The following is a 17,421-nucleotide window of genomic DNA, read 5'->3' as shown; positions in this document are numbered from 1 at the left end:
CACCACTCTCTGGGTGAAGAAGTTCCTCCGCATCTCGGTCCTAAATGGCTTACCCCTTATCCTTAGACTGTGACCTCTGGTTCTGGACTTCCCCAACATTGGGAACATTCTTCCTGCATCTAACCTGTCTAACCCCGTCAGAATTTTAAATGTTTCTATGAGGTCCCCTCTCATTCTTCTGAACTCCAGTGAATACAAGCCCAGTTGATCCAGTCTTTCTTGATATGTCAGTCCCGCCATCCCGGGAATCAGTCTGGTGAACCTTCGCTGCACTCCCTCAATAGCAAGAATGTCCTTCCTCAGGTTAGGAGAGCAAAACTGTACACAATACTCCAGGTGTGGCCTCACCAATGCCCTGTACAACTGTAGCAACACCTCCCTGCCCCTGTACTCAAATCCCCTTGCTATGAAGGCCAACATGCCATTTGCTTTCTTAACCGCCTGCTGCACCTGCATGCCAACCTTCAATGACTGATGTACCATGACACCCAGGTCTCTTTGCACCTCCCCTTTTCCAAATCTGTCACCATTCAGATAATAGTCTGTCTCTCTGTTTTTACCACCAAAGTGGATAACCTCACATTTATCCACATTATACTTCATCTGCCATGCATTTGCCCACTCACCTAACCTATCCAAGTCGCTCTGCAGCCTCACAGCATCCTCCTCGCAGCTCACACTGCCACCCAACTTAGTGTCATCCGCAAATTTGGAGATACTACATTTAATCCCCTCATCTAAATCATTAATGTACAGTGGGCAGTTTTATATTGAATTGAGTTCAGCCTGTCCACATCCATTTTGTATAGAAATGCTATAAGTGTCAAAGAGGAGATTTTAATCCCACCAATCCAGCCAGCTTTTACTCCCGATCTCTGGTTGTAGTATTAAAAAAAACCTAATTGTCGAATATTGATAGATTTTATTCCAATCAAGCTGAAGATTGTCATTGGAACATGAAACACTTTTCCATGTTTAATTTTGAGTATCAATATTGAGGACTCACGAGCAAGATACATCAGCAGTTGGTTGCGGTGGTTAGCTCCTTCTTCACTTTAGCAACAACATCTTGCATTTATATAGCACCTTTAATGTCGGGTGTTCGGGGTGCACGAGAGGCCAGACTTGGAGGAATGCCGAGTTCTCAGAGGGTTATTGTTGTGATCATACTCTATTTGTTTGTTACAGCACACTAGACGGGCATTAGGACCCTGCGGGAGCTATTCACAGTTGCTGTAATCATTCTGGTTCATGCTGGTTTGGGACACCATTTTGGGAGTTGTTATAAACCACACAGTTAATTACTTTACTCCTGGTTCAGTTAGTCTGTTTACATACACAACATAATTTGGCGAGGAGGATGAATCAAATTAACCTCCCTTACCCCACTGCCTTTCCTCTCCACACCCGGGATGGAGAGGGTTGCAGAGATAGGAGTGGGTGAGGCTATAAAGATATGAGAATTTTAAATTTGAGGTGTTGGGGGGACTGAGAGCCAGCAGAGCTCAGCAAGCATAGGACTGATGGGTGAATGGGACCTGGTGTGGGACAGGATATGGGCAGCAGAGTTTTGGATGTGCTGAAATTTATGGAAGGTAGAGTATGGATGGCCAACCCGGAGAGCATTGGAGTCGTCAAGTCTGGAGATATCAACGGCATGGATGGGCCTTTCAGCAGAAGTTGGGCTGAGGCAGGGGCAGAAATGGGTCATGTCACGGAGGTGGAAATAGGAGGTCTTTGCGATGGAGATGATATGCGGTTGGAAACTCATTTCAGAGTCAAATATGGTATTGAAAATAGTCTGCTTCAACCTGAGACAGTGGCCAGGTTAGAGGGATGGAATTGTTGGCGAGGGTGCGGACTTTGTGGTGGGGGTTGGAGACAATGGCTTTGATCTTCCCAACTGTGGCTCACATGGGTGAGAGATAGTTAGGTCTTTGTCTAGCACTGCATGATTAAGCTAGAGGTGATATTGTACCATGTGTATATACAAGAAGAAATATTATTGCTTATTTGCTTGATACAGGACAATGTCACCACTTTGACTTATGGGCAGAAATTCGTAGCCACCACCACAGTTGCTGGTGAGCGTTTACGGCCACTGAAAATCGATGCAGCGATACCCAAGAAAAATTTGCGCTGGGAGCTAAAGATCTTTAGCCCAGCACTAACTTAGTGTGTACTGCCCTCCTAGTGGTTTTAGTGCAGGCATGGGATTCGAAGTTCCTGTCCAGGAGCGGCGTTCCAGCTTCCAACATCCTCTGGAAGTGAGGCTGGGGAGTTCACAGGAATTGTGGGCAATGAATTAAAGGAGTAATGTGTTCAGAACTAATAGTAATTAAAATGAAGTGGAAAAAATACAGTTTTCAGCCCTTATTGCCATTTTTTTAAAAATTCCCTAATGTGAATATTCAGCTCTTAAAGCTGAATTACCTTGCCAACATCAAAAAATGGGAAATGTGCTTCAGCACTAACACAAGCGGCTCACCAAGCCAGGGAAGGGGCACCCAGCATCTTGCATGCAGCACTCCAGCTTTGAGCAGGGGGTCAACACCGCAAGAGAGATCCTCTACCCACAGGGGCCAGGAGGACCTCCAAAAGGAAGGATGTGGGACCAGATCGCCGAGGTGGTCACTGCCAGTAGTGTCACCCCCAGGACCTGGCTCCAGTGCCCAAAGAAGCTTCACGACCTCAGACCACTGGTCAAGATCAGGAAATGCATCTTCAAAAGCCGTCTCCTACCAACTGCACCACGAGCCTCACACGCTGCTCAATGCACGACATCCACCACAACGCCCATCACTCACCTAACAACTATCTGTACCGATCTCCCATTCCAAGCTTCTCCTCAGCCCCTTGCAGGAGATGGTGCTGGCCATTCTTGGCAGGGGCATGGCTGAGCCCTTGGCCAGCGGCAGGGTAGAAAGGATACCAAATTCTATATGTTATCCTCCTTCTGGCATACACCTACCCTCCCATCACCACAACTCCACTCTTGTGGCTTCCTCATTTCACACATCCAAGAAATGCAGCAAGCCCATCCAGTGGTTAGCCAAGAAAAAAAAGAAAAATCAGAAAAAAATGTCACTCCATTTGACAATCCCAGCCACCAGCTCCTCAAGGTCGACCAGCAAGGCCATTTGCAATGTCCCCATTGAAAGTCAGCAGCCTTCCACCAGCCATGCTGCAGCCACTGGAATATCACTGCATGAGATCAGTAGAATAGGCAAAGGCAAACACAAGGCAGTCGCTGAGAATGTATACGAGTGATGATTTCTTGATGGATAGTTATATAATGTTGGATTGGAAAGTTTTCTGTGTGGTGGCTTTTATTTCAACATGTGGCCAAGAGGATGCTGTGATGGTCAGTAACAGAGCGAAGGTAAGGTGTGGAGCTATTGTTGAAAGGGGAATTAGGTTGTGGTCACTGGGACCGCAGGCAAAAACTTCCATCCCAGATTTGCCGGCCAGAAAGGGGTTGTCTGGGTTACATCCTTCCATCTGCTTCCTCCTCTTCGGCTTCTTCCTCTTCTGTGTTTTCCTCTTCCCTCTGCAAGCGGATTCTGTAAATCTGAAATGACAGCATAAAATGCTGGAAATACTCAGCAGGTCAGGCAGCATCTTGACCCGAGACGTGAACTCTGTTTCTCTCTCCACAGATGTTGCCTGACCTGCTGAGTATTTGCAGCATTGTCTGTCTTCACAGGTGCCTTCCTTTACCATCTGAGGGCTTGCAAGCATCCAACAGCACTCCCTACATACTCTATTGCAGCATAGTTACCTGCAAGTCCAAAAGCTTAAAATCAAACTTACCTGAAAGATGTGTGTGTGTCCCGTTAAGAGGTGCTGACTGTGAGCTCTGTGAGTTTGCTGAATGCCAGGTTTACTTGGCGAGCTCAGGAAGCAACGCTGAATTCAGCGCTAGGGTTGATATTCGCCGTGGTGACGTTAAGTCCGCGTTGCTTGCCAATTGACGTCACCACTCTGCTATTCTTTACTTTGCAAGGCAATCATCATGCCCTCCTACATGGCTCAGAGACATGGACTATATACAGCAGACACCTCAAAATGCTGGAGAAGTACCACCAACGATGCCTCCGCAAGATCCTGCAAATCCATTGGCCGGGCAGACGCACCAACATCAGTGTTATCGCTGAGGCTAACATCCCAGCATCAAAGCACTGACCACTCTTGACCAACTTCATTGGGCTTGCCACATCGTCCGCATGCTCGACACGAGGCTCCCAAAGCAAGCGCTTTACGGGGAGCTTTGACACGGCAAACGAGCCCCAGGTGGGCAGAGGAAACGTTTCAAGGATACCCTCAAAGCCTCCTTGACAAAGTGCAGCAACCCCACTGACACCTGGGAATCCCTGGCCCAAGACCGCTCTAAGGGGAGGAAGAGCATCCAGGAGGGCGTTGAACACCTTGAGTCTCGTCGCCGAGAATAAGCAGAAACCGAGCATAGAGAGCGGAAGGAGCGTGCGGCAACCCAGGCTCCCTGACCACCCTTTCCTTCAACCACCGTTTGCCCCACCTGTGACAGAGACTGTAAGTCCCACACTGGACTCCTTAGTCACCTGAGAACTCACTTTTAAAGTGGAAGCAAGTCATCCTCGACTCCGAGGGACTGCCTATGATAATCATAATGGCAGTGCGACTGGGACTACGGAAATGGGGACGCCACGGGATCCAGCACCAGCTTGGGTACAGTGGCCATCGCTGCATTCTCGACATCACACGCCACTAATGGGTAGCGCAAGCCACACACATTTCTATACCATGATATTTTTCATGCACTTGTAGGAACTATTTCTGTTCGCACTGAACTGCTCTGAGGAGCATTTTTAGGCTGATAATTCAACTGAGGAATGAGCACAGATATTTTTCTCTGCTATCCATGTCACCCATTGTTAAAGACCTACATTCCTTATCGGCCGTAATCAGCCATTTTGTTTCTGCCACGGTGAAAAGCAATAGTCAGATGCTTTTAAAAAAAGAGCAAGTAAATGCAAATCTGTTTATACCACAAAATGTCACGAAACACGTCCTGAATTCCCAACGCACATGAGCGAAGAAAGCGCACTTTCAAGACAAACGCCGGAGTGGCGTTTCCGCATGTTTTTTTTTCCCCCAGCTACCCCAGCGCAATCGGAGTGGGAGCGCATTGCACCATAACCGTTACGCTTGAATTTCCCCCTCTTTGATGCTGGCTTAAAAGTCTCCACAGTGCAGTGTTGAAGCTCGAACGCTGCTTCTCAAAACAGATTAAACTAATCGGGAGCAGGACAGTAAATTCCAGCCACCTGCTTCCAATGACCTGATTCCATCCACGCTGGTACGAAGCAACTGTCACCGATACGTGTGCCAGCTGGAAGTTAGTTTTGTCTGTCATAGGCTATTACTGTCGGGTAAAGTCCCTCGGAAAATTAGGCAGCGTTCCTATGTCGGTAAATATACAGCCATATGGGGAGCGGAGTGCAATTGTCAGAGACTAAAAGTACCAGAAACCTCACACAGAAGAAACTGGAATCGACAGTTGTTCCATGAAAAGAACGATTTGCAGGAAATCCAAAAGCTGCCTCGGCCATTGGCAGAGACGTTGATTTTGACAGACTTGGGGATGGATTTTAGGCTATTCTGTTTTCAAGGCGAAGGTGGGGGTGGGAATGTTACTGGCCGTGAATAGTCTGCACTTTGGTAAGGAATTTTCACCACTTGGGACCAGGGTCAGGGGGCGCTGCACAAAGGGAGGTACTGTACACTTTAAGGTGCAAAAATGGGAAACTCAGTGAAATAAAGTGCTGGGCCGTGTGCGCTCCGAGAGCGGCCTGGTGGTGGGGGGGAGGGGAACCTTAAAAAAGCCCACAGAAACGTTGCCAAAACATTACGCACACCACCACAACACAAATCGCTAAAAAATGTAAAAGAACAAACACTCACACTTACCTTTACAGCATTTTACCTTACTCACTGCCGGCGCCATGGCTAGACCACTCTGATTTCCCAGGCCATCATTGCAAGGCGCGATTCCAGGCGTACGGGTCGCGTTCAAGTCAAAACTCGGACAGTGTCACACCGAGAGGCGGTGCACACCCGGCGCAGCTCTTCCCGGCAGTGCTGCTCAGCGCTGCCGCAGAAATGGACCAGAGGATCGCGAAGGGGCGCAGGAGACCTGAACGGCGCCTTTCACACTGCTCCGGGGCGAAACCCGGAGCACAAAGGACCGGAAAATCCAGCCCCAATGGAATGTGAGCCACGGTAGCTTTCCGGCAAGATCAAAACCCCTGCCAACTAAGTGGCACCAGTTCTCTTCTCGCACCGAAAGACATTGGCCCGGATTTTGTGGTGAAACTGAATGAAAATTTATTTCACTAAACTGACATTTGTTTATAATAGTTGCGTAAAAAGTAATCCTAAACTTGCTACACTGATGAAAATATGTTCCTGTGTCTCGCACAGTAGGCACACATCACGTTAATGAACTGCTACAAACAGACTTGTCTTGTCTGGCGCGAGGCTAATTTGACAAAAGGTTGTACAAGGCCTTCTGATTTAGAACTAAATATGTTGGCAGTGTCTTCCATGGACCAATCAATATAGATACATAAATAAATCAAAAACAACAGATGTGAGTGAGATATAAATAACACATAAGCCTAATTTATATGCTCTAGGCATCGAGGTACGCAACAGGAAAGCGAGTGTGCAACAGGAGAGCATTTTACGAATGTTGTGGTCGACTTATTTCAACAGAAACCCCATTGATAACTAACAGGTCCTCCCATACCTCATCTCAGGAGAGGGTGCACAGTCACTAAATTTGCTTATTCAGGGGTGGAACCTCCTCCTTCTCCTGTTCTTTAGTGTTGCATACTGGGCCTGAATTCAATCCCCATAGCAACACGGTGCTTCGATCGTCTCAGCTTCCCCATGTTTCCCTCCAATTATAAGCTCAACTACCCTGAAATGGAGGCGAGTTTCCTTCCACATAACACCTCTTGTGCACAAAAAGAAAATTCTACCCTTTTCTGCCGTCAGTGACATGCTTCAGGTGCTGAGGTGTGACAGTACCTCACACACTCAAATCCGATACGTAAGCAACTTGCCCCATCTAAACTTGTACACTGACCGAGACAGACAGAGAGCAGCTTTCCTACTTCACCTCTGCCGTAGGAAACTTCAAAAGAAGATGAAGGTGCTGCCTTGTCACCTCTACCTTTCTTTAAAATTCCATCTGTCACGCCCACTTTTGCGACCGGGAGAGATTCGTCTCCAGGTTTATGTGGTCAGTAAGCAAGAAACCTTGATTACACCACAGTTACCTGCAACTGCACAAAATCAAAGGAGAACTTGGTTTCCCAAGACCTCGGATGACACGACTGGGCAGTCCAACTCTGAGAAATTCAGGCCTTGGGCAAGGCTTCCCCACTGTTGGAATAGCCTTGTTCTCGGCCAGATTTTCTGACAGCCAGACTGTTCAGCAATAGCGGCCCAGTTTGGGAGGCCACATTTTTGTTTGTCGTATTACTTCAACTGAAAGGTTTCTTCTCACTATCATTCTTTTACAGCACATGCATGGTAACTCCTGTGTTATGATTTACTGCGACCATGCTAAGTACCCAATTAGCAGTTCTTCATTACTTAGGTCTAAACACAATTTACCGCTGAATAAAATTCCTATCTACTGTCAGAAAGATCATATACATATACTTCTACATCCTCATTTGCAGAAGGACACGATGCTAATTTAACATATCTAATTGAGGTCTGAATTGATAATGTTCTCCATTCACACCTCATTTATGCCAATTATCCCTTATAAATTCATTTTGATATCTTGGCTTTGCACTTTCTAATTATTAGGGGGTGAAATTTGGTTGCATATTTTTGCACAGACTAATCAGTTGCAGGACTTTGAAGAACACGAGCATTCATAGACTTCCCACATATGGTGATATTCCTCCACACTCTTTGATGCACGTGGTGCCAATCACAATTACATTTTTTCTCGGCCTTGCATTTCTTAACATGTTAACCTTCACTAAGCAACATCCTAGCTAAGCTACGAATCATCCCATGCCTGCAACTTATACTCGCCTTTCACCGGATCCTTTTATATATTCGCAGACAGCGGAAGGAGCATGCGGCAAACTAGGCTCCCCACCCACCCTTTCCTTCAACCACTGTCTGTCCCACCTGTGACAGAGACTGTAATTCCTGTATTGGACGCCTGAGAATTCACTTTTAGAGTGGAAGCAAGCCTTCCTAGATTTCAAGGGACTGCCTATGATGATGTATGATTATATATTCTAAGAGGTTGAGTGTATCTCTATGCTCTCCACAATTAATATATTTTATGATGGGCTTTCCCAAGGCTTTACTCCAACGAGACATGAAAAAGCTGTCTAGATTGGTAAAAAAATTTAATACTTTCTGCTGAGTAAAGTAAATCCCTTTGGGAATTAACTATTGGATGCTTCTTTTCAATGTAAGCAAGATAAAGAAAAGAATAACATTCTGGCTCTGTGGTCTGTCAGACAAATAAAATTGATAACAGTTTTGATAATAATGGTGGCTACATTCACAGAAACTTATTTGTCAAAAACCATTACATTGCTTCCATCGTCAAAGCCGCTTTGTATAAAAACAAAAGACAAATTATGTTTACTGACACACTAGCTGTCACTGCACAATAGTGGCAACTGTGGCTCAGTGTGTCGCATGCTCACCTCTGAGTCAGAAGGTTGTGGGTTCAGGGACTTGAGCACATAAATCTAGGCTGACACTCCAGTGCTGAGGAAGCACTGCACTGTTGGAGGTGCCGTGTTTCAGATGAGATGTTAAACCGAGGCCCCGTCTGCTTCCTCAAGTGGTGGAAAAGATCCCAAGGCACTATTTCGAAGCAGGGGAGTTATCCATGGTGTCCTGGCCAATATTTATCCCTCAATCTACATAACAAAAAAAAACAGATTATCTGGTCAATCTCACATTGCTCTCTGTGGGAGCTTGCTGTGCGCAAATAGGTTGCCGCATTTCTCACATTACAACAGTGACTACACTCCAAAAGTACTTCATTGGCTGTAAAGCACTTTGAGGCATCTGGTGGTCGTGAAAGGTGCTATATAAATCCAAGTCTTTCTTTTCACTGTAAAAGGTGAAGCATTTTGAGGCATCTCAACATTCCAGGACTCAGCTGTGGCACTTTCCCCGAACCCCTTCCAAAGTCTATCTGAGGGAAGGATGCTCAAAGATGCGTGCAATATCTCAAATCTGGCCTCACCAATCATTCGTACAATGTTAGAGTAACTTGCTTCAACTTCTAATCAAAGAACCTGGAGAGGTATTCCAGAAATTGATTGGCTTCATTGATTATGGCCAATTCACTAAATATATTCAAAAAGGAGTTAGATGAGGTCCTTACTGCTAGGGGGATCAAGGGGTATGGCGAGAAAGCAGGAATGGGGTACTGAAGTTGAATGTTCAGCCATGAACTCATTGAATGGCGGTGCAGGCTAGAAGGGCCGAATGGCCTACTCCTGCACCTATTTTCTATGTTTCTATGTTTCCGACTTGTAATATAGTGTAAATTATATAGCGCCACCTGTGGACTCCTGTGGCAATGCAGCCAGTGCTCTTTATAATAAAGGGAACAGGTCACCTGACTGTTGAGTTCCAGTATATTTTGCCATCTTAAGGCTGTGTGTGTTTCTGTGAGTACTGAAAATATCATACTAATGAGCAATTATTATTCATGAATTGTCATTAATTGCGCTGAAATCTTGTTCCAATTCTTTCTTGGCAAATGATCACTGGTGTTAAATGCTTAAACAGACATGTTTTCAGCAGCTTCAGTTGCATCGCAGTCAGGACGGGGCTCAGTTGGTGAGGTTGAGCAGGTTGTGCCTATATTCATTGGAGTTCAGAAGAATAAGAGGTGATCTTATCGAAACATATAAGATAATGATGGGGCTCGTCAAGGTGAATGCAGAGAGGATATTTCCACTCATAGCAGAAACTAAAACTCGGGGACATAGTCTCAGAATAAGGGGCCGCCTATTTAAAACTGAGATGATGAGAAATTCGGAGGGTTGTAAATCTGTGTAATTCTCTGCCTAGAGAGCTGTGGAGGCTGGGTCATTGAATATATTTAAGGCGGAGATAGACAGATTTTTGAGCGATAAGGGATTAAAAGATTATGGGGAGTGGGCAGGGAAGTGGAGCTGAGTCCATGATCAGATCAGTCATGATCTTATTAAATGGCGGAGTGGACTCGAGGAGCCAAATGGCCTACTCCTACTCCTATTTCTTATGTTCTTATGTTCGTCTCTAAAATGCAAACTGGCCTCAAACAAGCAACTTCAAAATACCATCATGTTGTGCTTTGTGCAAATATTCACTGTTTAAACTGCGTGGCATTGAAGCAGAAGTATCAGTATTAAAGAAATTGTATTTGGAAATTAAAATCATAGAATCATAGAAATTTGCAGCACGGAAGGAGGCCATTTTGGCCCATGGTGTCTGTGCTGGCCGACCAAGAGCTATCCAGCCTTATCTCACTTTCCAGCTCTTGGTCCGTAGCCCTGTAGGTTATGCACTTCAAGTGCACGTCCAAGTACTTTTTAAATGTGGTGAGAGTTTCTGCATCCATCATCCTTTCAGGCAATGAGTTCCAGACCTCCACCTTCCTCTGGGTGAAAATATTTCCCCTCAAATCCCCTCTAAACTTCCTACCATTTACTTTAAATCTATGCCCTTGATTGTTGACCCCTCCGCTAAGGGGAATAGGGCCTTCCAATCAATTCTATCTAGGCCCCTCATAATTTTATACACCTCAAGAAGGTCTCCCTTCAGCCTCCTCTGTTCCAAAGAAAACAAACCCTGCCTATCCAATCTTTCCTCGTAGCTAAAGTTCTCCAATCCTGGCATCAGCTGGGGAAATAACTGTTGTTCAGTAGCACAATAAATGCCAGTTCTAACAAATGATTGAACAAAAAGCGACACAAATATATATGTTTATTTTTACTAGACAGGCTGGCAAAGTACATTAATGTGCAAGAATTTGCACAGTATTGGAAATTAAACTGGTTTGGTGCAGTGGTTTATAAATATACGAAAGTAAAATACTGCGGATGTTGGCAATCTGAAATAAAAACAGAAAATGCTGGAAACAGTTAACACTTAAAAAGCAAGTATAACCACCGCACCCTCCCCCACTGCCCCCCCCTCCGGGTCTCCCCGGCCCCTGTACATCTCATTTTTTCCTGGCTCTGTACTTGCTTATAAACTGTTAAATATCTTACTTCTTCCAGTTCTCTCTCCACAGATATTGCCTGACCTGCTGAGTGTTTCCAGCATTTTCTATTATTATTTGTTCATATACTTGTTTTGTCTGTAATACTCTTATGAATGATTCCACGAGGTCTAGTATTGTACTTGAGCTGTTGTGACCTTAGTCCCATTTATTGTAACTCCAGAGTAAGACACAAGCATGGTGGGCAGCCTTTTATACTGGGCCCTGCACACCTATGCAGCTGACCCTCAGGTCTCCCACCACAGTGCCCTCTGATGGCACACCTTATGTGACTATATAGTTCGTATACATGGTCTACATACATGACAATACTAAACCTGTCTTAACACACAAATGTATTAATTAAACTATTTTATATGCATGGAATTATGACTGCAATTGACCTCTGGCTCAGGTTAGAAAATCTTGTGGATTAGATCACTCTCTGCTTGTGAGTCACACTTTATTGAATTTAACTGGAGTTAAAAGGGATTCCACATGAAATATTTAAACTTTCAGATACAAGCAATATATCTTTATTGACCTATGGGTCATATAACAAAATATTCAGCATTTTCAAAAAAAGTCACTAGAAAATGTTTGCAGAAAATCTACCTTTAAAATAAACCCAGAAAAGGCTTGTTTAAAAAAAAAAATGAATTACGAAATATTCAACCAGTTTGGTATGTCTTTTTTTGTATCTGCTTTGAGATATTCAGCATAGGCAATTTATGAAAAAAAATATTTATTTGAAATGTTATATATCAGAAACCAGATGCCAGCGGAGGGGCGGAGCATGCGGAGATTTATTTTTACACAGTGAGTGATTATGATCTGGAATGTGCTGCCTGAAAGAGTGGTGGAAGCAGATTCAATAGTAACTTTCAAAAGGGAATTGGATATATACCTAAAAAGTAGAAATTTGCAGGGCTAATTGGACAGCTCGTTCAAAGAGCTAGACAGGCAAGATGAGCTGAATGGTCTCCTTCTGTGCTGTATCATTCTATGATTGTACATGATTTGTAAGCGGGAAGGAAGAAAAAACCACTTTCACTTATATAGCATCTTTAATGTACAAAATATCCCCTGGAGTTTTACAAAAACAGAACCGATGCCAAGCCATTGTACAGAAGCGAGGTGTGGGTCATTGATCAAATTGATAAGCTCGAGGGAGGATTTTAAAGGCAGGAAAGAAATAGCGAGATGCTAGGATTCAGGCAAAAATTATAAAGATTAGGACCCAGACAGCTGAAGACTCTGCAACCAATGCTGAAGTGGAAAGAAGAGGGTGCTACACTGGAGGTCAGAACCGGAGAGCCAAAAGGTGCGGGCTGGGACACGGGGCCGGAAAAGGCTCTGGTGAGGATTTTGAATGTGATGCATTGGGGAGAAGGTGGCCAGTGGGGGTATTCAAGGATGAGTGATTGGCAATCAAGGCTTACCCAGGACGGCATGCAGGCAGTGCTTGGACTGAATTTGTTTGGAGAATAGAGGGTTGCAGATGTTGAATTTGGGATCGGGTCGGGTCTAATAGAGAAGCTACAGAGTGACAAGGGGTCAGGGTAGCTGTAATGTAGGGAGTGGGGAGGTTTAGGAACAGTGGGGAGATATTTAAGACTGGGGCAGCGACATAACTTGCAGCAAAAGATAAAAATGTCAATAACCTCGCTGTAATTGGCTTTGAGGGTGAGGAAGGAAGAGATAGAGGAAAGTCAGAGTAAGGGACCAGGATTAGAGTTAGAGATAAAGTTGGTAGTTGAAATTTAGAACATCCTTATCTTCCAAGATTGGGTATATTTGGCCTTCAAGAAGGAGGCATGGTATTAATTGAAGCCTGATCTGGCAGTGAACAACCAGGGCAATTATGTGGCAAATGTACTCAAGTCTATGGCCCTCAGGCTTAACGGGACAGAGGTGGGAATTGGACCAAAGAGGAGTAAGAATGAAAAATGGGAAGTGGCCTGATGGTGTGAAGAGAATCAAAGGTAGAGCTATGCGAATTGTTGAACAGATCAGCCGAGGTGATAGTACCATGTTGAATGGAGGGCCATAGGACAGGTTGTTGAATGTTGCAGATTCTTTTGTTGAGGGAGTTGTGAGACAAAGGAGTTTTTTGAGGGATAAAATGTGAGGATGTTGGGGTTACAGATTAGATCATCAGGAATAAGAATTTTGATCAAGGCATAGACTAAAGAAACAGAAGTTGGTGAAGGAATAATTGGGGCATAGGATATCTACAGATAACGAGGACATAAAGGAGATTTTGAAGGTTGAAAGAGGGTGAAGTTTACATTAATCAAATGTGCTAGAAGTCTGAGGGTAGAGAGGCCAAGATGGACTCTGGTGACACAAGTTATGCCACTAGCATGGCGAGATTGGTGGGGGACATGACAGAGCATGTAGCTAGGTGAGTGGATGTCATGGTGTCAGCTGTGGCTCAGTGGGTAGCACTCCCGTGTTTGAGTCAGAAGGTTGTGTGTTCAAGTCCCACTCCAGGGACTTGAGCAAAAAAAATCTAGGCTGCCATTCCACTGCAGTGCTGAGAGCCAGCTGCACTTTCGTATAGTCGTAGCAAAGCAAATCAAATGTCAATATCTAAGTCAGATATCCAGGCCAAAGCTTCTGGTATAACAGTGTGGATATCTTGTAGGCTGCCTGCGAATTCCCTCTGAGGGCAGTATTCAGTGATATGCTCCAGAGTCTGACTCGGAGCTCCACAGTCACATGATGGGGATGCTTTGATCTTCCACATATGGAGAAGGTGGCAGCATCGACCATGACCGGTTCTGAGGCAGTTGATGGTTGTCCACTGTTTGCGAGGAAGGTTTCATCCTTCAGGTTGTACTGTGGGGGTCTCTATAAGGAATCCATTCCGTATGTCACAGTTCTTCCAAGCCTTTCGCCATTGGTCATCGAGGCTGAGGGGAGATCGCTGAAGGGCTTCGGCGATGGTCCAAAAGGTCTTCTAGATTTGAGACAGGTTGATGGTAGATTGTTCAAGTCGGCCTGGATCGGCATGTCTTTGCTGGTGTAGTGGTTGTATTCTCTGGAGACTGCGTACTCGTGGCATAGGTGTAGTGGTGTGATGTTTTCTAGTACGGACAGCCAAGGTGTTGGTGTTGATAAAAATGTACCGGTGATAATTCTTATAGCAGAATTCTGCTGGACATCAACGGATTTGGCATGTGGACCTGATAGCCATGCCGGAGAGCAGTAATCTGCTGTAGAGTACACTAGGGCGAGTGCTGCTGTACGGAGCGTTTGAGCATCTGCTCCCCATGTGGATACGGCCAGTTTCTGGATCAAGCTGACTCTACTCTTTAGTTTCATCCCAAGGTTCTAGAAATGCTATATATATGACAGGGTACGATCAAGCGTGAATCCTAAATAGGAAGGGCTTTTGGCATGATTTTACCTCTGCACTGTTAAAGGAGACTTTCAAAGCTTGGTTTGCTTGATGGGTATTGAGGTGGAATGTCGAGGTGATGGTGTTTTGTGGGTTTGGCCAGTGTCGCCATCGGCGGAAGTGGGCCGCCATCCTCTGTAAATCACTGGTCAGGGTCTCCTCGGTGGCAGACACATTCGTGTATTGCATGGCCAAGGCAATGTCATCAGCGTATACGAACTTGCGCGACTCTGTTTTGGGCAGGTCACTGGTGTAAATATTGAATAACATGGGTGCCAGGACAGAACCCTGTGGAACACTTGCAGAACCTTTTGCAAAGAAACTGTAAGGTCCCGCTCATATCTGGCAGGAGAGTCTGGAATAACATGCCCTGATGGTGACCTACAGACAATCTCTGCTTCGACAAGTGTGCCTATCCCGTTTAGATAAGTAATCACGAGGTGCCTGTGTCTGCAAGTTACAACTAATATAAATCGTGCCAGTTCTGTGCAGCTGCTCAACATTTTTACTTTTCATTTCCATGGATTTTCTGTTGTGAATCTCAATAACTTTGATAGTAAATGCGGTTGACTGCAGAAAACGAAAAGGAACATAGCCGTTGCCCAATATATTAACAGCGTTGCCCTGTAAATAAGGGAAGAAATTGTTGATTATTCTGGGAGGGCTAGGCTTTGCTTAATGTCACTATATGGCAGCTCAAAACAGAAACCTCCCATGCTATCAGTTAGAAGGAATAATGGAAGAAGGCCTCGAGACAATTTTTTTTGTAAAATGAAATCAACTTGCCTGTCATCGGAGTTATGTGTCAGAAGGAAGAGAGATTCTTGGTTGACCCAGTCCACGAATGTTATTGTCAATTAAATCAAATGCTAATTACTTTTAAAATGGATGGTTCCCACATAAAACCAGGAATACTGCTCCATTTCTGCTGATTCAGCATCGAGTCGAATTACATTGGATTACTTGGGATATACGGTACAGAAACAGGCCATTCGGCAAAACCAGTCCATGCCAGCGTTTATGCTCCACTCGAGCCTCCCATCTTTCAGCATGAGCCTCTATTCCCTTACATAAGAAATAGGAGCAGGAGTAGGCCATTTGGCCCCTCGAACCTGCTCCCCCATTCAATAAGATCATGGCTGATCTGATCATGGACTCAGCTCCACTTCCCTTCCTGCTCCCCATAACCCTTTACTCCCTTATCGCTCAAAAATCTGACTATCTCCACCTTAAATATATTCAATGACCCAGCCTCCACAGCTCTCTGGGGCAGATAAATGGTTAGCAGCAGAGGAGGGGGCAGGGTGGGTGGCATGAGTAGGCTCACACAGCACAGGCAGCAGGCTGGTTTGAAGGACCACGATGAATGATATCACATTGCATCAACCGAAGCGTAGCTGACAGAGACATCCTCAAGAACTGAAGCATGGCTGGCCTGCACAGTACTTCACATTTGCCAAAGCCAGACTGTGGAATTTGCAGGACTTACCCTCTCCCTCGAGTGTGAACCCAGCTTGTGCAGTGGTGGTTGCTTTTCTCCAGGCAGGACCCATCAAAGCAGCGACCCTCTCTTCCATGTGGGTCAGTGAGTGAAGACTTGCCGGGCCTCCTCCTGATCGAGTTTTTTCCCTTTTATTATGTACCACCTACCTCTGCAGAGATGAAAACCTAACTTTTGGAGAGGGTGTCTTTCTGCTGGGTGGGACATACAGATGGTCACATTTACAATTGCAATTTCAGTGAATAAATAAAAATATTACACTAACTACTTGACCAAAGTCCTGCCATTTCTTTTTAAACTGGCCTCCAGATCTCATGGTAGGCACCATTGCGCAGTAATCTTCTGCAACTTGGTTCCAGCATTTCTTCATTTCTTTGGGTGGAATTTTTATGTGACCTCTGCTGGTGTCCAGCTCCTGCCATCTGTTCTCAATCACAATAACTAGTGCCTCCATTTCTTCGTGTAAGAAATGCTTGGTCGTTGCACTGCGTTGCTTCTTGTACTGCTGCAGATCCAATTTTTCCAATGCTCACACACAGCACTCCTTCTCATACACACAACTGGCCCTTTAAAAATGGCCAATCGCCAATTCGGATCTGTACTGCGCATGCGTGTCCATTGCAACGAGGTCAGATACGTAATTTTTTTTCCGCGCATGCGCAGAAGATGTGGCATTGTTTTTTGGAGCAGACAACAAGCTCCACCCCCCGAGGTGACTGGACACACTGCGTGGCGCCAAATTCGAATTATAGATCGCAGAAACTTTGGTAAATTATTTCCGCCGCATTTCTGGCCTAGAAAAATGGGCGTAACTCTGGCAATACGCCAGAAAACGGGCTTGGGGAAAATTGAGCCCTTGGACTCTAGTTTTAGTTTCCCCTATGAGTGGAATCATCCTCTCTGCATCCACCTTGTCGAGCCCCCTCATCATCTTCTATGTTTCGATAAGATCACCTCTCATTCTTCTGAATTCCAATGAGTACAGGCCCAACCTACTCAACCTATCTTCATAAGTCAACCCCCTCATCTCCGGAATCAACCTAGTGAACTTTCTCTGAACAGCCTCCAATGCAAGTATAGCCTTCCTTAAATACGGAGACCAAAACTGCATGCAGTACTCTAGGTGTTGCCTCACCAATAAATACCCTGTACAGTTGTAACAGGACTTCTCTACTTTTATACTTTATCCCCCTTCCCTTCTCCCTCATATACTTATCTAGC

General features: G+C 45.1%; 1 protein-coding gene across 1 annotated transcript in view; it reads left to right on the top strand.

The window, feature by feature from the left end:
* The first annotated feature begins 13,626 nt into the window (after window positions 1-13,626).
* il1rapl2 (interleukin 1 receptor accessory protein-like 2) overlaps window positions 13,627-17,421 on the top strand; it is a 704,017-nt gene continuing 700,222 nt past the window's right edge. Inside the window, exons 1-2 of the mRNA XM_070883960.1 lie at window positions 13,627-13,700; window positions 13,790-13,812. Of these exons, the coding sequence (XP_070740061.1) occupies window positions 13,627-13,700; window positions 13,790-13,812 (97 nt within the window). The remainder of the gene's footprint in view (window positions 13,701-13,789; window positions 13,813-17,421) is intronic.

This window comes from Pristiophorus japonicus, chromosome 6 (assembly GCF_044704955.1).
Source record: "Pristiophorus japonicus isolate sPriJap1 chromosome 6, sPriJap1.hap1, whole genome shotgun sequence".
NCBI lineage: Eukaryota > Metazoa > Chordata > Chondrichthyes > Pristiophoridae > Pristiophorus > Pristiophorus japonicus.
The sequence above is the reverse complement of the archived record's forward strand: the minus strand, read 5'-3'. Positions and strand labels throughout refer to the sequence as shown.